The sequence below is a fragment of the Nothoprocta perdicaria genome, unplaced genomic scaffold, assembly GCF_003342845.1.
Source record: "Nothoprocta perdicaria isolate Ctin4 unplaced genomic scaffold, notPer1 scaffold_58, whole genome shotgun sequence".
Classification (NCBI taxonomy): domain Eukaryota; kingdom Metazoa; phylum Chordata; class Aves; order Tinamiformes; family Tinamidae; genus Nothoprocta; species Nothoprocta perdicaria.
Window position 1 is genome coordinate 2303757 of NW_020455843.1, and position 25619 is coordinate 2329375.

The 25619-nt window shown below is 36.9% G+C and overlaps 1 protein-coding gene across 1 annotated transcript in view; it reads right to left on the minus strand.

The window, feature by feature from the left end:
- CUNH20orf194 (chromosome unknown C20orf194 homolog) overlaps positions 1-25619 on the minus strand; it is a 61646-nt gene that overhangs the window by 30533 nt on the left and 5494 nt on the right. The window contains exons 2-20 of the mRNA XM_026048851.1: positions 25342-25461; positions 24408-24532; positions 21116-21212; positions 20097-20203; positions 17550-17627; positions 15490-15588; positions 14781-14836; positions 13760-13895; positions 12142-12223; positions 10923-10959; positions 8420-8507; positions 7944-8020; positions 7613-7657; positions 7082-7127; positions 6640-6751; positions 6257-6327; positions 5386-5436; positions 4456-4543; positions 916-1019 (exon numbers count right to left, since the gene is read on the minus strand). Of these exons, the coding sequence (XP_025904636.1) occupies positions 916-1019; positions 4456-4543; positions 5386-5436; positions 6257-6327; positions 6640-6751; positions 7082-7127; positions 7613-7657; positions 7944-8020; positions 8420-8507; positions 10923-10959; positions 12142-12223; positions 13760-13895; positions 14781-14836; positions 15490-15588; positions 17550-17627; positions 20097-20203; positions 21116-21212; positions 24408-24532; positions 25342-25461 (1619 nt within the window). The remainder of the gene's footprint in view (positions 1-915; positions 1020-4455; positions 4544-5385; positions 5437-6256; positions 6328-6639; positions 6752-7081; positions 7128-7612; positions 7658-7943; positions 8021-8419; positions 8508-10922; positions 10960-12141; positions 12224-13759; positions 13896-14780; positions 14837-15489; positions 15589-17549; positions 17628-20096; positions 20204-21115; positions 21213-24407; positions 24533-25341; positions 25462-25619) is intronic.

The window sequence follows — 25619 nt, forward strand, 5'->3', positions numbered from 1 at the left end:
CCTAGTGTTTCTGCCTTAAAGAGGGGAAAAAAGAGCTGCTGTCATTAACTCCATTCTCTATTCCCACAAAGAAGCTTGCCACTTCAAGAAAAGAATGAGCCTGGCAAGTTTGCCAAGTTAAGTGTTAAGTGAACTGATCTAACTTGATCAGAGGAGTGACAAAACTCTATGCCTAGCATTGTCTTTTACTGTAATTAAGTAAAATATGTGTAATTACAGGCAACATGCCTTTCCTTCTCACTTCTCTCAACTTGGAAAACTCGGACCAGTCATTCCCTTCACAGAGGTTACACAACACTCCATGACAGCAGACAGACACTCCTCGTGACCCCTCCAGAGATAAGCAGTTGATTGTCACCAACATTTGGCTGAAGGTTAAGTATATTTTGAATAGAAGGCAACATTTCACCCACCAATACACTCTAACACTATAAAAACACTTGGACTTTTCTCGATCCATTGCCGAAGATGGCTAGATGTTTTATGAATGCTACTTTCTGCAACTTTTCTGTTAATAAAAAGTAATTTTCCATGCTATTAAGAAAGCATTAATAATTCAGTTGTCTCCTAAATACAGCTCAGCTAATCTAAAACCAATAGAAAATATCCCAGAATCTTAGAAGGGCTGAGGTTGGAAGGAACCTCTGGAGATGATCTAGTCCATCTCCGCTGCTCAAGCAAGGTGACCTAGAGCACATTCTCCAGATTGCATCCAGGTGGCTTTTAAATATTTCCAAAGAAGGAGACTCAACARCCTCTCTGGATAAAAATGTAGAGATTTGCATCTATACCATTAGTTTTAAACAAACTAAAACTGTACTTAAAAACAAGCATTTACATGAGTCTCTTACAAAAGTTTTTCTTTTAATTGATAAATATTCTATGACAGTAAGAACAGACAATCAAAATACTCACCCCATCGTAGAAAGAAATGGAATTCATATGGTTCTTTGAAATGGAAATGCTGCCATAGTGAGGATGAGAAAAGAGAATGCCATCTGAAAAGAAGTACAATTTTCCTAGAATTGAAAAGAAAAAGATTGACGTTATGAGGTGTAGATCATCAATATCTTATATTGACTAATGACTCTTCTTTCCGAAGAATAAAACTATATTCTGGAAAAGCTGTCATATTCAAAAATGTATACAGCATTTGAGTAAAGAACTGGGTTGATATCTGTACAGCATCCAGGACACAACCATCAGATCTCTGCTGGATATCACTGTCCAGGAATAAAGTCATGAATATAGTTGCATTCAACTTCRTGGTATCCCATGTAACCCAGTTATCACAAATTATTTTTGACTTTTTAAAAACAGCCACATGACAGTTTTCATCATGACTAATTGAAAGCTTGTAAAACTTTGAGAAAACAAGCAGAAGAAGTCGCATCCAAAACATCAGGAAATTTAAGCACGGTAACACTATTATTTACAAAGGTCATATTTTCACCAAAATGTCAATATTTTGGCACATAGCATGCAGCCAAGTACAAAAAAAAGTCAGAGATTTAAAACTTTCTGTTGGTGACAGAGTGAAGGAAAATTTTCTGACCTAATTTTCCTTCACTTTCTCACCAAGAGAATGTTTAAAATAAGAAAAAAACTTTATCTGCAGGCTTGAGTTTTATTTTTTGCATAGAGACACTGTTATAGGGTAGCAATTTCCCTGGAAACTATTAGCCTAGTGAGAGCTAAGGGACACAAACATTCATTCCACCTCCTTCTTTCTTGCCATCTTCTGGACATTTAGACTCTTTGCAGACCTGAATAACCTGAATGAGTCGGAAAATGGAAACAGGGCAAGACTGGATGATAAAAAGGGATTAATAAGAAAAGATTAGCTTTAAAGTTCCATAAAGCAACACTGGCAAACACTAACTTCTGCCAACCTTAAGAAAYCCAGGAATGAAAGAGCAAGCAGGAGTTGCTCCCTGGACCTCTACTGCCAGTAGTAGAGCATGCATTAACAGCAGGATCACATACCATAAAGGTATGTAGGGGCAGCAAAAGAGAAAGCTAATTACTTTCTTTTAAACAAAACAATGTGATTCAGAATAAGGCTTTAAAAAAAGCAAAGTGGAGCAGAAGAACAGCTAAAATGCAGCTAAACATATCTGCACGTTCAGCTCAATCTATCAAACAATGTTCTGAAGAAATAATAAAAGAACAAAGAATTTTCATTGTGAAATGGCAGCTAAAAATAACATCGTCACCATTTTTCAGTATTAGGGCTTTGTTTTAACAGACAAGAGAACTTGAGAACAAGAGATACAAATTAAAAGCTCTCCTTTATACTCACTCACTATACCAAGATAGGTGATTTTAAGTTACATAGTCAACATATTGTCCCTTGTAGGGAAGTATGCAGCTGTTCTAGACCAAAACTTCCAGTTAACACTAAAGTAGCACCAAAAAGATGACCGCTATTAAACAGGCAAAGATAAAAACCACAAATAGATCTCACTTTAGAGCAAATGAAAAGGAGACAAAACCTAGTTGTTAACAAATCCACTACACTGTTCTATTAATTTAAAAGGATGGATGGATGGGTGGATGGATGGATGGATGGATGGATGGATGGTTGACATGGATCCGGAGACTGGCCTGTTTAACCTGCATATGAAGAAAGGTTACTGCCTATGCTCCCAGTGCTTGCAAAATTCACAACATGGAACATGCCTTCTTTTGGGCAGCTGAAGAAGAAAAATGACAACACACTCAGTCTGGAGCTCACTTCTGCCAAAGCTCACAGAGTTTTACAGTTTACAGACAAAATGTGGGGGTGGGAAGAAGGAGGGAAAAACAAAACAAAAAAAAAACCCAAAAAACAGTACTTGATTCTTTTGAAAAACAGGAGCTGAAAAGAATAACAAACATGCAAAATGGTCTCCTTCATATTAAGGTTATTTTTGATATAATGGGCTAATTGTATATAGTACTTTTGTAGTTACTCACAAGTTAATAATGTTGGAGGGGAGCATTTAATTGGTAAGAGTGCCTGCTTCACTTACGCACATCCTACGAAATGCTGGAAAGCAGCACATGCATTAGCATAATAAGGAAAACATTTACTAGGCTGAATTTTTTTCTGCTCTGCTTTAGACAGGAATTTAACCACTCCAATACAGTATGAAATAAATGACAGGGAAAGGAGCTGAACRAGCATATGGCAGCACCTCTCCCTTCACCATTGCTGGGCTTCACAGCTGCAAGTTCTGTGAAGTTCACCAGGGCACGAATCATGCAGGACGCCAAGTTCACAAGACAGCCAACTACCATCCAGCACATGGGAAAGGCAATGAGATCAAGTTCGTTTTCACTTGACCCCCAAGAAAAAACATCTCTTTGTCGAAGTGTTAAATAATAGTCCTGTGCTACTCTACCTACTTCTAACTCACCATCCCAAGTGCCATGAACATCTGACTCAAATCTCAGGAAAAAAGGGGAAAGTTTTACTCCATGGGGAAAGACTGTTTTTATAGCACCAAAAAACATCATTATTCTCCTTCCTAATTATTTGCTGAATGAATCTGTACTCACAGAATTATACTGCAACACAGCTCAATGCATTATTCTGCAGTGTCCTTCCTACCTTAAAAATCTATTAAGTTACGGCCAAAAGTAAGCTCTTCTATGTGAAGGTGCTGTCCTGTGTATCATCACTTACCCTTAGCACTACTTCYGTATAACCACAAGAATAACAAGGCTAATGATTTTCTCCTCCAAACTGTCATTTATACCTAGATGTCACATGCTATTGTGACAACAGTACCCCGACTTGACAGAAGGAATGAAGGTATTAGACCTTAAAGCATTTGTTTTGATTCAGAAATTCCTATTTATTCTTCCATTAATTGTCTCAAAAGGAAGATGCATCAGTGCAATGCTGTGAAATGAGAGAATTCGTTCTGCCACCRTACCCCATAGGTCATCTTGAATTTTCTTAGTCATATAATTGGGGCATTCACATCACTTTATTTCTGAAAGAAAAGGCACTAAAATAGCAGCAATTGTCTGAGACCATTATCAGTAATCTTGTGTCAATAGGTAGCTTGAGGTTAACTTCACTGAATCTCAAAAGGACCAAGAACAAGCGTTTTCCTTTGGTATTACGAGCATCTGTGCTAATAAACACTGATATTCCCAAGAGAAATAAACCCAGAACAGTGTTAGCTCCAGGAAGAAGACCTCAGTGGAAGCAGAGAACACAAGGCTGTAAATAAATTTAGCACCAAATCACTCCAGTATCCTCCTACATCGCAGGCACTGGACCACACTGGGTCTCAAAATTAAGCCTATGACACTGATCAGAATCCCTCTCCTAGAGGGAATAAAATTAAATAAATGAGGGTAGGGAATTTCAACAGATAAAAAGAAAAGAGTTTAAAAAGGCAGAACCAATGTTTAAAAGAGGAGGAGTTGCTCTTCAAGCAACTGAGGGAAACAGCTCACCTTCTGCAGGCATGGCCTGCGGGTTGCTAGAACAAACGTGTGCTCCGTCGCCTCCAGCAAGTAAAGTGCCCAAAAAGGATTTATCCTCCTAAACAAGAAAACAAACAATAATATCATGGTGTGCATCATGCAGTCCAGGCCAGAATGTTTTTAATGCTTTAAAGAGAGAAAAAAAAAGGCAAATTAAACAGCATCTGTCAGAACTTTTAAAGAGTTTTAAATAGCATTGATAGAGAAGCAGTGAAAGAAACAGCACGTCAGGAGTGCAATTTTTAAAAGCACTTCCCCCCTATTTGGTCTTGCCAGCAGCTATTAAGTTACCAGTTATTGTCACAACTACAAGGCATAGCTTTTTGTTTTCAGAATGTCAATCTACTGAACTAAAAGTATATTACAGGAAAATAAATCTATTTGTAATGAAGATTTCTGGTAACCACAAATTCAACCACAAATGTGAAACTCATGTGGATTAAGATGTTCCCAGATCCAAGATTCTTTTATTTCTCATAGTGCTTTAAGTGTTTTCCTTCAGACATTCAGCATGCTAATTAGGTTAAAAGAAAGTTGAATGTAGAATGGCAGTGGTCTTTTAAGAAGGAAAACAAAAAAAAAACCCCACAGAAAAAACACATGAGCTTCATGGGTAGTGTTCAGTGAGACTTCTATAGAATCTTAGCTTTATTCTAAACTCTTTTTGCTGATGAGTTTTCTCATTCGTGGAAATAGAGAAAATTCCAAATTTTTATAAACAATGTTTTTTTTTTTTTTGTAGGACGCAGTTTGAAAAAAACACAGAATAGAATAGGCAGATTTTTCTAACAAGTAAGAAAAAGAATAAACAAGATACAAGCCGTCTTACTAATAATTAACATTTCTGGGAGTATTGTTTCTTAAAAATATTATCTCTGTAACTGATTTTTTTTATATTACCTTCAGTATATGTTGTGCCTTTTCAGATAGTTTCACATCACTATCTTCTACCTGTAGCAAGGARGAGTTTCCATTAGATAATTAGTAGAAAAAAACAAGACTAAGGTTGAATTACTTCAAAAAGCATTAATGAAAATACGAGACAACAGACAACTTCAGGTACCACTGATGGTTAAAGTTYTGGAGATTACCCTCTGTTTCAAAGACAGTTTTGTACTTCTCAATACTGTGAAACTATAGAAGCAGGACAGTTCCTTAACGTATATTCAAGGAGCTGCTCCTCAATAAATGGTTTTTATAAGCTAAAATGGTATTGCAAAGGCATAAAGTGCTTGCCTTTTTGTTGTTGTTGTTGTTGTTGTTGTTGTTGTTATTGTTGTTGTTATTATTATTATTATTATTATTATTAAAGCATTTTGGTTTGGTAAAACATTTATGGGCTACCAACTAACAAAAAGCTGCACAGCTTAATAACATTTATTGGAACTACACCTTTAATGCAGTGCAGGATATTAAGGATCTGAAAGGAAACCCACAATAAGCAGGATTTTCAAATGAGATATGGAGCACTTGAAAATTCATGCCTGTAGCACTGCAAAAACTGAAGTGATGAAAATGGAACAATTTAAAGCTTGCTTGACGAATGAGTCCATCAGCCTGTTTCCACTTGTAAGGTACACMCTCAGTGTTCACAATTAAAAATCATACTATTTCCAATTCTATTTCACTGCCCAAGTTTTTGATTATTCTCACACATCTGTATGTTCACAGCTATTCAAATACATCAGGGRCTATATATTGATAAAAAGTTTTCTTTTGTCAATTTGCATATAAAGAAAAATGCTTTGAACAGGTTTTTTTGTGTACTAACCAGCCAAGATGCGTATCTTGGAATAACTGCAGTCAAGATTATGTGGCTGGTTTCTGAACTAATACTGCCATCTGCAGGAAAATAAAGGAAAAACAAAGAATTATAATACRATCCATACACTTTACACTCTTTAACAAGTTAGATGAGTTTGTTYTGTTGTTCTACGAAATACAAAATTTTCTGATCACTTTAGGGATTCATTATGTATAAGTGAAGCTCTCCTGGAAGAGCAACTCCCAGTCTTCCTCATATGGCAACATATCCTCAATTAATAAGAATATTWAAAGGAATCCATTTTCTTTCTGGTCTTGGTACGTGCTTTTTCCTCATCCCATTTAACTTTTCAAGTTATTTATTGTCTCTTCCTGGTTCAAAAGAGTTACCTTTTTCTTTTACATGTATCCTTGAGGTTAGAAAAGATTCGGAGAAGACTACGGATCCCAAGCATCCTCTTCCTGTGAGCAAGTCTGGAATGTCAAACACTGTCATGGACGCCTGGGAAAGGAACAGAAAGCAGAACTTGAAGTTGAGAGTCAAGATAACACGTTTCAAACTTCYTAAAACACAGCGCTTCAATGTTGTTTTAATACAAATTCTGAGACAGAAATTGTATCTTAAAGTTTTCTTCCAAATTCTGCTATCCAACTTCATTTGTCAAGCTCAGATTTTTCTCAGTTTCATTTTCTCCTCCCAGAACTTCAACTCATCCATCCCCTCATATTTGTATTCATATATGTACAGTGTTCAGCACACCCCATCAAAGAAGGTATGCAAGCTCTGTTTTCATATAAAATGTGTAAGGAGAGCACTGAACAGCTTACTTACCGTTTTAACCAAATTCAGGCTATCCTCGTTATCTAATGGAGTAATTCTAGAAAAATAATGATAATTAAATATTTAAAGACTAGATAATTCTGAGTGATTTCCTAACAATCAAAAAAACTATTTCATTTTAAAATAGCTTTTATCTGTGTAGGCCATTTCAGTCAATTAGACAGCATGTAGATTAAAAAAAGCGCAAGTTTGATGTCTACTAAGTTAAAAGCACAGCTTTTTAAATGGAAGATCTTAATGGGCTCATGCTGCTTCTACTCATTATCAGAGGTAATAACAATGCTCTGTGCAGATGTGCTATTATTATGTTTAAACRTTACTAAAATTCCACAAAATCATGAAGATCCAAATCCATTAAATTGGCTCGTACACAAAAGCATGTAGTGCTTGTTTTTATACAAAACAATCACATGCAATGTTTTTCCAGAAACTCTGAGATCGCAAAATATAAACTCTTATCAATTAATTAGTACTTTTTATAAGCTAGAGATGGGAAAAATAATGCAAGATAGGGATACAAACCTTCCATGATTGTTCACAGCCTGAATTTGAAAAGAGATTTTGGAGCTGTGGAACAGAAATCATATCAGTGAAAGAACTCTTTTATCTCTCTTTACACACAAAAGCATGCAGTAGTAGGTTTACAGTAAAGCAACAACTTTAGTGTTTAAAAACAGGTAAAGAAAAATGAAATAATTATCCTGACTTCACAATGCAATGCAATAAGAAGGGTATTGGAATTCAACTGTCAARTAAGTTACATTTAATAATAAAGATATTGGGTATTTTCTCCCCCCAAAAAGTTAGTACATTGATGCTATACATCAACAAATAGGTATCTGAAAGTACCTACCGYAATGCAGGTTTGAGTTGTGTTAAATGAAGGGTATCTAACGCAGACATAAGCATCTGCTCTGCTACCTCCTTTGCCTGAAAAATGAAAATTGAGACTAGAACATCTTTTCMCATCCTTAGGATTCCCAGCAACTCACAGAGCACCCATGAGATAAGYAGACACCATACACCAACCAGTAACACACTGTGCACCAGGCTAAAGTTTGTTCTTGGGCTTCTCTCTAATTTTCCTTACTACAAGGTTCGGAAAATTGAGGAGAGAAACAACCATAAAGAGGTAAGACTAGATACACTCTGAAATTTCACTCCTTTAGCAGATTTCAGAGAGATTGGTTGGAGGCCATGGTATTCATTTCACTAATCTTATACCATTATCCCAAATGTTTTACTTTTTATTTGGGTTTGCCTGTAATCTGGTCTTGCCAAGCAGTCTGAGTGAACAATGACAGCGGAGAGAATCAGCACTTCATTTACCTTGGATTCAGTGGAAGTTTTAGCATAGCACTCAATGCCAGCAAGCACAGCCTCTACAACAGCAGTATATATTTGCGACAACAGCATACTGAAGAGAAATACAAACACAACATTTACTAGACAGACAGAGTTTGGCTTCCTCCTCTTTTAAAAGGAGCAGTTTAATCTCTCACAGCACAGAACTCCCTTATGCAGAAGGGGTCCTTGTTCAGAAAGGGCATATTAATTGCTTAGCACCCCTATCATCCCAGATTAAATTTAAAATATGATAATTAGACCAAGTCAACTGCTCAAATTAGCAATACCTTAAAAAAACCATAGCACAGTGTAACCCTGTTTTCAACGCAATCAAGATAAATGTTTTACTGTTGAATTTCCCYGGAGCTGTCTCACAGATCACACCTAAATACTGAATCACAAGAGTGGGAGCCGTACACTCTGCAAAGGCCAGGCCAGAAAATAGATCGMGCCAGCTTTGGAGAATGGCCTGTTCTGAAGCATCTCAAGCACAAAGTAATAACAACATAAACTGATCACTGCAACTTTTTGAGCACGTCTACATCACAGCTTAATCCAATTCTGTTTTTAAAAGAGAATCAGGAGTAGTGAAATAAAGATCAGGTAAAGCTAGAAGGGAGTTGCATATTTTGAGCTCCAAAGTTGGCACCTCAGACCAACATAGATTCTGTCTTCCAGCTACACTGGAAGGGGAAGATAAATAGGAATATTCCTACTTGCCTAAATTTTAACTCTTCTTACTTGCTTTCTACTTACTTGCAACTCCCAGATTTTGAGGGAAAGAAAGAGGAAAGGAGGGGAAAGGATACAGCATTTAAGCCATATGCAAAGCATTTCTGAAGGGTGGAAAAAAAAGGCTTCTGAAGCTCCAAACACGGCCCAACCTGGAGCAGTCTCCAGTGTCTTTCTGGATAGACACCACCACAAACAATTCAAACAAACAGACCATCTCTTCTAATTACATCYCTGATAACAGCAATAGCTTTTAAAAATCCTTAACCCTTCCTACAGTTCCCTGGGTTTTGGGTTTGATCTGTAGGATTTTCTGAACAAGCAAATTTCACTTACGATTTCAGTATATACATTAAAAAGGGCTAATTCACCCTAATTCCAAAAATGTTTCTATACTCACTCAAAATCCCTTCTGTATCTATATTTACTAGAGGAATAGCATTGTGATGTGCTTTGTGTTAATCTTAGAGCYTTCTTACTCTTCTTTCGGGATTGTAACAAATCAAAATGGTATTTGTTAAATAAAAAGAAAGTTAAAAGTTTAACCCAAGGATCCTCAAAGTCACCCATTCTAGGCTGTAGTTCTGCTTCCTAAATAGAACAAAATTAGGGCTTATCAAGTATCTTGCCACTTTTTACTTTAACTGAGAAATACTGGCAAATATTAAATAAATAAATAAAAGGGGGTTAAACAGTGCATAAAAAGTGTTTTTGCACAATAAAAAAGTAAAAAAGATTACCCTCTGCCTATGCTTTGTTATATAAAATGAAAATTCTGMTGCTCAGTCTGGTAAATACATATTTATGCCTTGATGAACAGTACAACAGCCATCAAAAGTCCACAGTACTTAGTGTAAAAGGTCACCACTACAGGTTCCTCTCACTGATCTCAACATTTCTCCAACCTGTCATGCAGGTTTTGCAGGCAGCTTCTCAGCAGAGCAACCACAGGCTCCTGAAATTTTCCTAACAGATTTAATACATTTTAATAATTTAATAAATTCCTAATTTCCTAATTAATTCTTAATTTCCCAATGAATAAATTTCTAAATAATGCATTTAATAAATTCCGAATAAATTTTCCTAGTAGCCTCACTGACTGCGGCTGAGAGCAGCACCAAAGCAGATGACCTACCCCATTGTTAAATGTGGACAGGTGTCTAGGACATGCATAAAAACGAACAGCAATATGGGCAACCAAATGGTTATTTTGCGAAGGTCAAAATGTGCARAAGCTGCCCAGATTACTAGCAAAGACTTTCAGAATCTGTTTTTATCTCATCTTTAAAGCCACAAGCTTTCTGCGCTAGGCGGAGTGCTCCCTGCTGATATTTTCACTAAAAATGRTAATTCTCACACATCGTTTAACTTCATGAAGCTAGCATAGAAATTACTTTTACTTCTACTCACAGAACACGCTCCCATTCAGCCTCAGTTTAGGGGCATGAWACATTTAAAAATGATTAAAGTGAGGGTAAAGATTAAAAAATAAAGAAAAATTTTTCAATTTTTGAGCAATTTTTGAGCAAAGTTTACCAACATTTCCTTTCAAATGTCACCTGAAGGTATTGTGCTTTAAGTAACAATTCCTAGTTTGCTCATTAGCATCCTCTGAAACCCTCTCCCATTCACACCATTCTAAAGAAAAATATTGCTCTGCAAATGCCTTGGCTCCTTCTTTCTAAAAGGGCTTTTGAACCCATTGCTTCAAAGTTGAAAGAGGGAAGGGTTAAGGAAAAAATGGGCAGCTTACACGTGCTCAGCCTTCTTGTGCACCTCATTGTCATTTCCTGTAGAAAGAAAAACAAACAAAAATGAAAATCTATTGGCTTCAGGCACTTCTCAACAGAGCTATTTAGGCGTAAAGTTTCTACTGCACATCCCTGTGCTCCTTGCCAAAGATGTTGTTTATATTAACTTCAGCTTGCCTGTGGATTTCAGTTTCAAGATATGTAGTAACCTAAGGGGACTGATTTCAAAGACTGATGGGGTCATTTAAAACAATTTAAAAAGTTGCTTTTAAAATTTTCACATGGCTTGTTTTTATCAAGGAGTGCCATTACCATACTCGGTTTTCAGTATGAGAAAGACGATAAAGGATAAAAATCATAAGTTTTATCCACTCATTGTAAAAATCCTATTAAAAAAGTCCTTTTGTGTGTGTGTGTGTGTGTGTGTGTGTGTGTTTTTGTTTGGTTTCGGGTTTTTTTTTGGACAATTACGACTTTCAACTACTAGGTTTCAGGGGTGTTCTTTCATGAACCTCTATGAACACCAACTCACATGGTATTTGTAAAAGTCCAGTACCCTTAGGTGCTCTTCACCTTCACATTGCATTCAGAGACACAAGCACCTCTTTTTCTTGAAACTTCCTCTACTTTGGGTTTAGGGAGACCTCTGAAGGCCACCTGGTCCAACTGCACACTCAGTGTGACACTATCAAGCTAGTTCTAAGATCTTCACAGGAAAAATAAATCAATATTATCATAAAACGATGGAATAATTTAGCTTGGAAGGGAGCTCTGAAGGTCATCTAGTTCAATCCCAGCTCAAAGCAAGCCTAGTTAGATCAGGTTGCTCACGGGCTTGTCCAATGCACTCCTGAATACTCCTTCCATCCAAAGATGGAAGCACCTCATTCGCTTGGGCAAATCTTTTCACTGTTTTCTCTTTTTTAGTATTCTCTTTTTTATTAAAATATTGGAAGAGGTGAAAAAAAAGAAAAAAAAGGTTACTTTTGATTCATTTTTTTTGACAGCATCTGACAGATTTTCACACAAGATGTAGGATGTGCCACAGAATTGCTAAGATTTTATGTACTTGAAAATATTATTTATTATTATACAGTATCTATCACTGAACAACACTGAATGCCATAATACCCATAAAGGGATCAGAAAMAACTTCTTAATCAGTACAATCTTAATTAAGAAACGCTTTATAATACTGCTTGATATTCTTAATACACTTACCCAGCAAAGGAATGTGAGTGGTTCCAAAGAAATAGGTCCTTGCACAAGCCAGAGGTCCCTTTGGAGATACGCACTGCACAACCTAGTTGTCAGTATTAATGAGAAACAAAAAAATCTTAGTAAAAAAAACCATGCAATTATTAACAATAAACTAAATTTGCCCCTATGTTTTCTAAAAACTGATGTACTACGTATGCACAACACAGGACCAACTGGATTTTTAAAAAGGGACTTACGTTTTCAAAGGTATATTTCACTTTTGACTTCACCTGATTAGTTGAAAATCTTTGGAAAGATGATGAGCTCTGAAGTGCATAAATGTTAGGAATACGTTTTCAGTTGCCTACATCAACTGCTCTTCTCAAGAAGAGGAACGAGTGTCAGGTTTCCACAACTATGGTCACACTTCATCTTATATGCTGTTTTCAAGACACTCTTAAAATAATGTAAGTAAAATAAACTACCTTTTTAAGAACAAGCACAGGATCTGGGGGAAACTGCGCAGATATGGTATCAGAAAAAAAAATCATTGAAATATGGAAGGTATCAAATGGGCTTAATCTGAATGTTTTTTAAGGGGGGGGGGAGTGGAAAAGTCTGCACAGAAACAGTGTTTGAGCAGGAAATGCAGGATGAGATTTCACTGGCAYGCCAATATGATGCTTTCTTGCGCCTCTGAGCCATGCACCACGTCCATCCTTCAGGCAGCTGGGTATGAAATGCCACGACAAGCCCACCAAGAATCACTCCCTCAGCCATCCGCTCACTCCACGCCGAGCTGAACTCAACAAGCCACATCCAGCTACTCCGCAGCCTGGACTCGCACCCCTGTCACTCGCTCCCGCGGCCCCGGGCTCTGCAGGGAGCTGCCCACGGGCACCTGCACCCAAGCTCTCCTGCTCCGCTGCGTTACCTTCTTGATGCACCCAGCCCAGGCAGCCAGAGGAGCTCAATTCCCTGGGGTCGCTTCCCCAGTTACGTCCCCTGCGCCGCAGTGCACAAGCCAGCGAGCTCATCATATGTTTTAAAACTAAACTTTTACTTGAAAACGGAGACAAGTTAATCTTACAACGTATATCTTAACAGTCTTTGGAGCACTAGAAGAATTTTCAGAGTTTCATGAAACTGTTTGCTTGCTCAAACACAAAGGTATGCCCAGAATTCAAAATGCTTTGTACATATACAAAGCCATTGTTTAAAAAAAAAAAAAAAAAAAAAAGCCCAAAAATAAAAGTGACTTTTATTTTTAAGAAAACTCTTGTTCAACTAAATTCTTTGTGCCATTGCTTATAGATCATACGCTACCAGGAAGATTTTCATGCTAGCGCTAGGTTAAATGTCATCAGAAACACTTCCCTCTCCCCCATCCCACACATTTAGAGCAGCAGAGATCGAGAAAGAGATCAAGAGAGACAGAGATCGAGAGACAGAGATCGAGAGAGACAAGGAAAAGTCTTCCTTAAACTGTTTTGGAATTAATATAACATGCCTTTTATGTTCAGCGTAGGGTATTTAACTCATGAAAAGTGGTTGCCTTCACCCCCAAGCCTCCCAAAATATCTGAAGAAAATAACAATAAACTGCTCACAAAATGCAGAAAAATATTTTAAAATCTCACCATATGCTTAGCGGTGCTACCRCCAAGGCCGGTGTTTCGAACCAGATGTCCTTCTGAGGGAAAATTAAAGTTACCGGAGTTCAAGTTGTCCTTAGTTGAGTGGCTCCCAAACAGAACAAATGGCTGCCTGCTAGGGCTAAGAGAAAAGACTCTATCACTACCACAATATTAGGTGAAAACAAAAAAAAACCTATTTTTCTATTTTTTGAAGTTTCTTAAGGAGTTGAGTATCTCAAAATTTCAAGGAAAACCTTGAAGTAAGTAGCTGGAATTAAGGAAAAATATTGTGGTTTTTATTCTGGCTTTGTGCCCAAGACTCAACTTGGTCAAGGCTCTTCTTTTAACTAACTGCAAGAAAGATAGGATGCTGAAAACAATAAAGGACACAGAATCCCGCTGTATTTCCAAATAAAGAATAAACTACAGGGACATTTAAGTAGCTAAGCAACCTTTATATAGCACAAAACATTATAAGCTTCCTTTTGTAACATATGACGACCAGTCTGCCCCTATCACTTACCATTCTGAGCTGAAAGAAAGTAACTCTGATTCGTATTCAGCAACTTAAAACYTACTTTCTACCTGGTCTGCTTTTAAGCACTGATATTGTTGGTACTGTGACATACCAATGTACACTGACTGCAAATTTCATACTATAACTGTTTTTGAGTAACATGAAAACATATAACCAAGTTTTCAAACAGGGCTATCCTATTTAGTATGTCCATGAGTTTATTTAGACATGTGAGCATGAAGAATTTGATAGAATTCATACTAGAATGAACTAATTCGACATTTTAAGCATATTGACACTATATATGTAATGAAACTGCAGAATCGAAGCCYGTGAATATTTGGACCAGTGATCCTGTGTGGTATTTCAAATGCACCAAGATGGGATCTGATATTTTGAAATAATTCCAAAAGGAATCATAAGCATTCTTATGACACCAGAGATATGGAAATAACATATCAAGATGCAAGTGAGATCATAATCTCACAACAAAGCGATGAGTAATACCTGTTATCTGTTATATGGCTGGAAATCATCCCATGACTGAAATAACTTCTGAAAGGCTGTGAAGAAAAACAACACATTCTGATTAACAAATACATGAAAGGACAGTGCAAGATATTACTATTATTAAGAACAAGCCTGAAACATTCTCAGCCCTCCTAACTATTCCCAACCTCCAGAAACAAACACCGTTAGTTACACACGTGCTTGAAAACAGACAGCAGCTACTCCCCTAAAAAACTATAAGCAGATGCGTTGTACTATTTTTATCCTACTCTATATGTCATCACTGATAATGTTTGAAAYTTGTCATGTGCGACCTTAGCTTGTCAAGAAAAGCACATGCAGAAGCTACCAACAAAATGCCATTTAGATCCATCTACAAACAGGGATCTGTTCTGCACACGTGGAACAACTGAGTTTCATTATCAGTGAACAAACACTCAACCTTGAGTTACACCAGGCAGTCCAGTGTTGTCACAGCATGCAGTAAGGTGAGCTGTCAACTTAAAAAACCCTTAAAAATAGAATTCTATTCCTCAAACCTGAAAGGAGAGATGGCATAGGGGGGGACAAAATGTTAAATACTATTATTAGTATCTTACTATATTACAAATGAGACTAATATCCTAGTATTACTTAAGTTGAGTATTTATTACTACTTCTGCTAGTAAGACAATGTCATTTGAAAGCTTCTCTGGAGTAAACATACCTCCCCTGCCTGAGATTCTGATAGCTCCAGAATGAAAGGAATTTCAGTATCAAAATTAGCAAAAAAGTTGGTCCACTGGTGTTCGAAAGTCATTAAGTCCTGGAAGAAAAACATTCAGAGAGTATTCATTACAGCATGCATTACAGCAGAGAGGAAATCCCAGGCATGTTACTGAATGAACTCCAGTTATATCAGACCACACAGGTTACTACTTTGTTTAGTAGCTTCACTACACAGTATAAAACACATCATGACCACCAAAGGTGTAAAGACGTGAACAAGGGTAAACATCACCTACAAGACGGGGTCTTCTGGGTTTTGAAAGCGGCTGAGGAAGATTTTCAGGGAGTCTTTTTGGTCTTTTTCTTTAATTTTATTTTATGGTTTTATTTTAAGGTTTTATGTTTGCAAGATTATCTTCACTGCCTGTCACATATTCATTTGTAAAGAGAGTGAAATCCTGTGTGACATTTACACAATTATATATATTTACACAATTATACAACAAGCAAACCAGAATTACAATTCTAGCAGTTGCATGAATATTATACAGTATTTATTTTCAACAACTTCATTAATATAGTAATGAATGAAGTTCAGGCAGTGAACTCTGTTGAAATCTTGCAAGGCTTCTAAAGTAATAATAGGGCCTATATTAGTGGTTTAAAAATAACMATTATATTTAGGGTTGCACTGCAATTGCAGAACATTGCAGCCTCAGATGTTTTACAAAGAAAGTAAGAGCTAAAAACATTTTTGTCAGCTTATCTGGAACATGCCCATGGTATAGAAAACATTAATTCTCTTAAATCCCAAATAGACTTAAAATCAGAATTTCCTGACAGCAAAGCTGCGTTAACCAAAAAAGAAAACTTGTGAACATCTATGTGAGCTCCAAATGTGCTTAAAGGACATCCAAACAAATCTGTACTGAGAAAAATGAGTCATTTTTAAAATGACCAATACCTGTGAAATAAGTTGTATGAAAACCCTATCCATTATTTTTAACCTTTTTCAGAAAAGCTGAAGCTTCACCCTTAAAAAAAATTTTAAAACAGAAGAAATAAGTCAGCTACAGAGTAGATTTGTCAGGTGCAAAAAAAAAAAATCCCGAACAGTTTGGAGTACAAATAAATGAATTCTTTACATATAATTTCCCAAATTATCATAGGAAGCAGATAAAATAAGTGTCTTGTAGTGCCACTATTTAGACTGGCAGCCTTATAAAGCTTGGACACCAATCCAATGTGTTTTTTTTTTTAAATGATCTGTGTTAAATAAGATATTTATCCCCAACAGGCTGGATAGTTACCAATATTTTATTAACAAGGGATATTTACCGATGACCTTGCTATATTTAAGAAATGTATTTGGCTGCTAAGCTAGAAAATTGAAGGAAAAGCTACAACCATTACTCCTGAATACCTGAGCCACACTTTGTCAAGGGACAGTGACCACTGCACAAATTAGTCTGAAACCATCTCAGGGTGAAATAACTTCTTGTTTCAAATAACTGAAGAAATACAAAGAATTAGAAATTAAGAGTCCTCAAAACTAAATTTTGACAAATAAGAGGTATACAGACAAATAATAGATATTAATATATATGTGTTGCTTTTGTTTCCAGCATCAAGATCAGACCCCTCACCACAGCAAGGGGATATTTAGCAGTGCATGTTTTGGTTCTCAAAGCATCAGTGCTGCCACTGTGTGTCACTGTTACCCACTTGTTTGTGGAAGTGATTTTCTCCTGGCCTCGTGGTTGTATATTAAACTGGATTATTTTTTCCCTATACCACAATAAGGGACTGAAACATATATATTTCCAGTGTTTTATACTCTGAATACAGTCCTATGGCCTAAAGGATAATCACACTATGTTTTATGAGAATTTTAGGTATTTTAAGGAATTGTAAGAATGCACAGAATGCAAGGCAAGCTCTTCTTGCAGCGTGTACAGAGAGAGTAAACGAAGTCTGCAAACACTCCTAAAAAATCAACACTTTGGCTCTGCAGCCATGTGAACCAGTAGCTGGATCAGCAGATTTCACCCACGTTACCTCAAAAACCAAGTCCTCCAGGGAAACAGGATCCATTTTACTGTATGTTTTCCACAGATCAACGCTGACGTCCATTAACTGAAAAATATTTTAAAGGTATTTCTGTGAAAAATGCCAAAAGGAATGCTAGAGATACAGGCATTGCACTGACACAGACGAGCAGCCAACCCAAGAGTCCTCCTGAGTTGGAAATATTTTTACAGTAGCAATTGCAGAAGAATTGACCAAATCTGATGGAAATGGTATGGGGTACYGGAAAGACTCATGTGCTCAAGTGACAGTTTAAAGCACAATGTAAAGATTTGTTTGCGTCTTTCAAACAAATTATTTTCCCMAAAAAGCTTCCCAAAATTGATATAATTAATAAAAGTCAAGGAAGACATTAGCTGGGGCAGGAAAGGGGAAGATGAAGTTTCCTGAGGAAAGATAGCCAAGAAAGGGATTGCAAGGTTACAACTCCTACGTGCTTACAGTAATTCCTGCATATATTGCTGACGGTCAATCCTTATAGCAAGTGAAATGCAAATTTAAGCAATACTTAGCAAGTAGCTTTATTTTTTTTCCAAGATGCCTATGAAGAYTATTCAGAAATGTGTTCTTAAGGGACACTCAAATCTGAGTAATTTCTGCACTGACAAGGTAGCAAAGAGCAATTAATTCAAACTGCAGCAGCGACTGGAACTGGATTTTCCTTAAGCCACAGCTTTACACAGTCATTCCAATTACTCATACGACAAGATGTGGCAATAAAGATTTCCAAGACATGGCTTCTATCTGACTCCTGATACAATAAATCTCTGCATTACWCCACCTCAACCAGTTGTGGCTTCCATACAACTGATCTTTAGCTGCGACATTTTTGTAGAAAAGAGGAAGCACCAAAATAAAATTTGTAATTTACCAGCAGATTTTTTTGAACACTAGCAACAGAAAATGCAGAGCAGAGATAAGACTAAAGAGCTAAAGAAGTATTAAGACTAACCCCTTTTAATATTTGCAACAGCATTTTTTAGATTCTTTACAGTAATCCCAAGTGTGTATAYGTATATATATATRYGCACACACACACACACRAAAGAACATTTTTCCTCCCTAACTATGATATACAGCAGCTGCTTAGCAGATAGTCATGCATAAACAGTTACGTAAAATGTTAAGAATGTCACTTCCCACTTGAAAGCCCCTTACGATTTTAAGGGGGAAGAAAGCAAGAACCCAAGCTGGAACTTGGCTGAAAAGTGCGAGTTAACATGCACACTCTTAAAAACAGATTTGAAAACTTATATTGTTCCTTTTTACATCTCCAAGAGAGCCATCAGGGAGTTRCTGCTCCTCACAATGAAACAGGAGGCCCTTCTGCCTTTATTAAGGTATCACACACATAGTAAACACAACATTTTCAAGAGCTTTCGTAAAATCCTGAAGCCAACTGTGCTAGAGTTGTACTTAAAACTCAAACAATTCCCACTGAATTCACACAAATTTTCATCAAATAATTTCAGGCTATCAGGAAGAGCTACCTACACCTATGTCAGAACTCCATAAACATAATTACCTGTTTAGGCTTTGTATCGAATGATTTTGACATGTTCACACAAAACTACTACAGCACTAGTTATGAAATAAAGGAATAAAGCACAGAGAAAGACTTCAGTTCAAAGAGCTCAGGAACAGGCAGAAACACTATCTCACAGAGATATTTGGAGCATATTATATGTGATAAAACTCATTAAACAATAGCAATATTATTAATTTCTTGTCTTCGTCTGAATTCTGGCAATCAGAAAAGAACAGTCCAGCTGTAAAAATGGAGGAGTGACAAAAAGAACAGGACATCTGCATTTCTGTGGCAGAGGTCCCAGAAAATGAAGCCTCGGATACTTAAATATGAAGCTTTCCTCCAAAGATTCTGTTACAGTATAGTTAATAAATAAGAAATTCAAATGATGCGAAATGATGGAATAGCAAATCCTTGTCCAGGATGTCTAGAAGCATCAACAACCTTGACTGCTATCCTATTTGGTAGGCCACAATGGCCCAAAAATATATAAYGCACAAGAAAAAAAAACATGTATTTATTGTGCCAGAACCCATGACCTCCAAGACAGTCACTTGTTATTTTATTTTTAAAGCATCTGTGGCTAAACAGCTTCTATTACACGACTCGAATTTCTATYACCATCCAGAAGACCTGAAGTTTAACTGCTACTGTGGAAGGAGGTTCTAAGTCTAGAAGATAAGGAGAAAAGGCCTAACTCAAGGCAGAAAGAAGAACAATCCATCCAGGACAGAATATTGGACAGCTCATTGCAGTCCCTCAGAAAGCATGTGGACCATGTGTGGACCAGCATATCTCTAACCTTGGACATTCAAAGCCCAGCTTGACAAGGTCCTGAGCAACTGGATGCAGCTTAGAAGTTGTTCCAAGCCACTACCTGAAGGACRTGCTAGATGATATCAAAAGATATCTTTTAATTTAAATTATTCCATGACTATTTCTGCTTATGAAAGGAAATGGAGAAAAAAAGGAAAATATTAACTACTTACTTCATATTTCATTGTAAAGAAGCCATCACCCCCAATTCCTTCCAGTGCAAAAGCCTGCACTATTGGCCACTTTTCAACAATGAACATATCAAATATCTGTAGATGACCTGCAAAAGACAGATTCCACACACGTCAAACACAATTTGTTAACTTTCTATAAGATATTACTGTTGCTATGAGATTCTTATAAAGGACCTCACTTMTCCTCCTTGTTTGTACAATTTAAAATTTTTAACTGAACAACAGATTTGGTAAAAGTGATACTTGAGGAATTCTTTCTTTCTCCATCCCAAACTTTGTCCTTTTTTTCCATTGTCAGTCTAGAAAAAAAAWATTCCTTCACGCAAATTAATGGTTTTCCAAGCAATTACGACACACCACTACTCATATGAGACTACACGCAGAGACATTAAGAAAAACTAATTAAATTAGCTTGGTTTGAACTTGCATAGTTCAAAAAAGCTAAACCAAAAAAAAAGGACGTTTTTCTTTTTGAATTTGTATTTCACTGACTATGGCTCAAAACCCCAGCACGGCAGACAGCAAAGGCTGCGTGCGCTGCCTCTGCATTATTCACTGCTTGGATACCACTAAGTACACTTTACTAAACAATATAAGATTACATTGTTCAGACTGCAAGGCTGGCGACAGATCATAACAGGAAGTCATGCAGTCCAGYCTTTTCAGCGCTAAAAAAGGAAACTTGCATAACAAAATGTTTATTCTTTCCTTAAATAAAGAAGTATTTATCCCATCTGAACAGAGAACTTCTGTATGTAGTAGAGCACACTTCTCTGAATGCAAATTATTTCTTTGCCTCATTTTTTGACCACTCACTCTTCAGATGAAGCTTACTTTTTAAAAAAAAAGAAATAAACAGCTCTTATGTAAAAAAGAAAAAACAAGACACACATACACAAAAAAAACACATCTACCAGTGGCACATTAATCACGATTTCTCACCAAAGAGAAGGAAATCTTCGTTCATGAATCACCAAGCATAAAACAAGCTAACCCACCTTGGCAGCTGTACGGAATTCCAATGCGACTGCAAGCTCGAACCATGTCTACAAAGCTGGAAATTTTGAATTCCTCAGCAGCTTCTTCATCTTCGTACTGAGGGGAAAAAAAAGTAATTTAAAACAAAATTTAATTAAGCATATCTAATTTGTTTGATTTGATTSTTAGTTTTATCATAAAGAGCACATTCATAGTATAATTTTAACTCAATGGCACATGGCAGTTTTTATAAGCCACTAAGTTATTACCTACAGCTCCCTAGAAGTAAAAGAGCCTCTTTAGCCTCTATTTTGAGAATTCTGTCATGGCAGGGATGTATTCAAGCCAATTGAGACAAGATTTTAAATCAGAGTTCCTATGAAGTGTTACATAAAATCAGAAATTTGCATTATTTTTATTTAGTGCATGATCTTTACTTTGCAGTGAAATCTCTAAATGTCGCCTGCTAGATTCTGGGGAGTCTTTAGACAAAAATGTTTTTAAAAAATCAATTATATGCCCAAAAAACTGTCATTAAGGAAGAATCTGTTTCAAGTCACTTGCTTTCTGGAGCAAGGTCAGAAGACAGGAGTTTTTTATTTATTTCATTTTTTTATGCATACTGTTCTGAACTGAATAATACTGAGGTAAGTTACATGATTATGAACTTTATTTGTAGGCAGATTATCTCAGCTCCAGGGTACACCCAACAAATTTACGTTGGCACCAGTTACGTTAAGAGAAGCCTGAACTCAAGATGCAGCCCAAACTGCTACCAAGACGTTTTCTTTCTCCAGTCCTGGCAAGCCAGATCAAAGTTGCAGTTCAAAACCAATCCCAAACAACTGCCTGTTGGTAAAATATCATCAGTGTAAGAGCTTCTTTTTCACAAAGATGGTAGAAGCTTGTTCCCTAAATATCTGCTATTACAGATATAAACRGAGCCCATTCTGTAAGAGATACAGAGCTATGATAGCCTGAAATACTCCACAGCACACAACAAGATTTTCTATTTTGTACAGATTCAGTAACAGCCCGTCACTAATTAGGATTTTTACTTAAACCTTCACAGCCCAGTTTAAACCAAACAGGAAGGAAGGACAGCCAATAGTATTTTTCAAGGCTCATGAATAGCTGCATAGGAATAGATAAGGCTTTATTTGGTCCACTTCAAAAGCCCTGAGCTTTTTTTTTTTCTTTTTCATTTGTATAAAAGCAAGTAGAACTTGGTTCTTTCACTACAAATAAAAAACCCTCTGCTAAAAACCACTACAAGCAACCCTCCTTTTTAAGCAGGGTGTATCGGAAGGCTGACACAGCAATGTTTTATTGATTCTGTGTCATAAGTAATCTAGGAAACTCGCAACTTCTGTACATTAGAAATGAGATACATAGTGCATCATTCAGCTGACATTCACATGAAGTAGTAATTAAGTAAATATTTTATTTGCAGAAGCAGAAATCTTAAGATTTTTTATTCACTTCACTCTGCAGTTTCCAGACATCGCAATATACTTGCTTTACCTTTCTAGTTGCGCCACTAATCACTGTGTGATTAAGTTATGCTTACCACAACAGACCACACAAAAGCCCATAAGCAGATGCAATTTAAAATTCAAAAGCTTAAACAGACTTAAAGCTACTTATTGCAGTCGTGCTGCAAAGAGCTGTTTAAAAACTGCTCCATTCTTGATTCCAAAATGTGTGGGTTTAACTGCCTCCAAGGTATGCTGCAAGATCTGCTCTTTATAGTATGTTTTTAGCAACAGAAAAGCCTTAATGAGGGTAGTCTTTAGGTTCTGCTGTAGGATCTACATCCTTTAGGCTAACTAAGATTATGAAAAAAACACAGGCTGAGGACAAAGTGGCTGGGGAGCAGCTCTATAGAAAAGCATCGGGAGAATCTTGCTGGACAGCAAGCTGAATGGGAGCCAGCAGTGTGTCCTTGCAGCACCCTGGGCAGCATCTCCCTCTACTGAGGCCACAACTAACATACAGATCCAATTTTGGGGCCCACAGTACAAGAAGGACACTGACAACGGTCCAGTGGTGTGTTGCTAAGATGAAAATTGAGCTGGAGCACTTGTCCTAGGAGAAGAGGCCAAAGGATTTGGTCTTGTGCAGCCTACAAAAGGGGAGGCTATAAAGAGTCGCTCTCCAGTACCTGCCAAGGGTCACCAAGAGGACACAACCAGGCTCTTCAGTCATGCATTGTGGCAGGAGGCAAGGCAACGAGCATGGTTCAAAATGAGAGGGGCAAATTGSATAAAAGGAAACACTTTTCACCATGGTGTCAGCCGAGCAAAGGAACTTGATCAAAAAGTGTGGAGACCATCCTTGGAGGCTTCTAAGACCCAACTGGATAAAGCCTCATGTAACCTGGTCTGATCTCATAGCTGACCCTGCCTTAATTAGAAGKTTGGACAAGATTATCTCCAGAGGTCCCTTCCAGCCTGAATTATTCTATAATTAGGTGATATAAACATACTATGGGACAGCCACACAGAAACTTCACCAATCTGTCCTAATTCCCATCGTTTCCAAGCTGCAACAAGGGTAACAGCCAACTTGAGGTGCAAAAGGCCTCCCTCCCTGCTCTTTCACCAGTTTCACCCATTCATAACACACCCTTCTAAACCACTGCCTTCAGGTGGGCTGGAGCATCACTCTAATTTGAGAAAACGGCTACACAGAACTTAGGAAGAGTTGTCTTGAGGGAATTCAAGAAGAACATCTCAAACGGTTATTAAAAAAAGGTTCTTGGTCTGCAACTAGACAAGCACAAGCAGTACTTGCAGAGTAGTAGTTCACTGCCCTTGAAAGGAAGAGTTGAAATTTTAAAATACATGAAAATGTATTGTTTTTAAATAGTTTAGTAAGCCCTTTTTTTCTAAACCTCTGAAACTATAAGCTTATAACACACTAACACACTGCTTTGGTAACAAAAAAGCCTATCATTGCAAATATGTTTATTATGGTACTTGATTCAGATTCTGTTTTTCTCACAATCTGTGTGGATTTTTTTTCCCCCTTATTAAATATCATTAACTGAAGTCAAAACAATAGCAATTGGTGGGAGGAAAAGCATTTGCCTTCACACTCCATTAAATTCGAATAATTTGAATTTTATTTTTTGTGTACACATTAACAAAATGTTTAATATCACCAAATAAAAGCACATCACTCCCAAGGGAGTATGGGGAGAGGAAACAGACTTTTATAAGTGTAAAAAAATAGTTGCACTTCAAGCATCAGTTCATTAGCAAGATATTAGAGACATGCAGTTCTCATGTGCATTCATCTTCCACATACCTCATTTTCAGTTAGACAGTGAAAATGCAAGTTTCTCCAGTAAGCCACATATGGCAAAAGATGATTGTAATTCACAGGGTTACAGTACAGATGAACACTGTCAGGTTTTATTAATAGGATTATATCTGCAACAAGCAGAACAGATTTTATTCCAGCATCAAGAATGCGCACACACAGAAAACATATACAACCACAAAAACCAGAGGAACAGAAGAAAAAAATACTTTTAACACAGCCCACTTGTTTTTTTTTTTTAATTTTTAGTTCCAAGTACAACGGTACTTTCTACTGTTGAAAACAATCCTGGATTTATTCTGAAGTCTTACTCAGAACTTGCATCAGCCAGTGCTTTGAAAAGCCAAGACTGTCAGCGATGAGCACATGCAGAGCACTGAAAAACGTTGACTGGCTCCGACCTTGCCTGACACCAGGAGCTTGTTCCCGTTAAAAACTACCTTAACAGCACATCCCATGTAAAAATAGGATAGTTAAAGTTTTATGCAAATAAGGGAATAATCTTTGACCTTGATAACAGTCCCTCTTTCAAATAGAAAAATGAGTTTTTGTTGTTGTTTTACTTTTGGCAAACTTAAGTATTGTAGAACTCCGTATGTTTCATCATACAATAATTGCTAATGGTATGTATGCATATATGTATACATATATAAAATATATATGACTGAACTAAAGTTGCTACTAACAGACTCTTYCTCTATTTTCTCTAAATATTTCTCAATATTGGGAAGAATTTGGTAGGGGAAGTTAAAACATAGTTTTTCCCTTGTTTTTTAAATCAGTATATCAGCTATATTTTCATAATTACGAGTTTAACTGCCTTTGTTTTTTAATTCACTGATAATTATGTGCCTTTTCCTGACTCATCCTTCCCCCAGAAAGYTGAGAAATACATGAAAATGCTCATCCTGTTACTCACCATCCAGAACTTCTTCGGGAAACCCAGTTCTCTCAAAGTCATTGTTACTCTGGTTGTACAAGCCAAAAAGCAGGTAGTTTGCCAGTTCCCTGCAACCTTCATTGTATCGGCTATCAATTCCTGCAAAGGTAAAGAGTTTGTGAGATSTGTGTCCTAAAACAGCATTCCTGAAAACCCTGCATTTTTCCTTAATTAAAAGGAGACAGTTTAGATGGGAGTTTTAACTGAATTTCTTACTTAGACAGTGAACACTTATTCTAGCCTAATGGGAAAACACA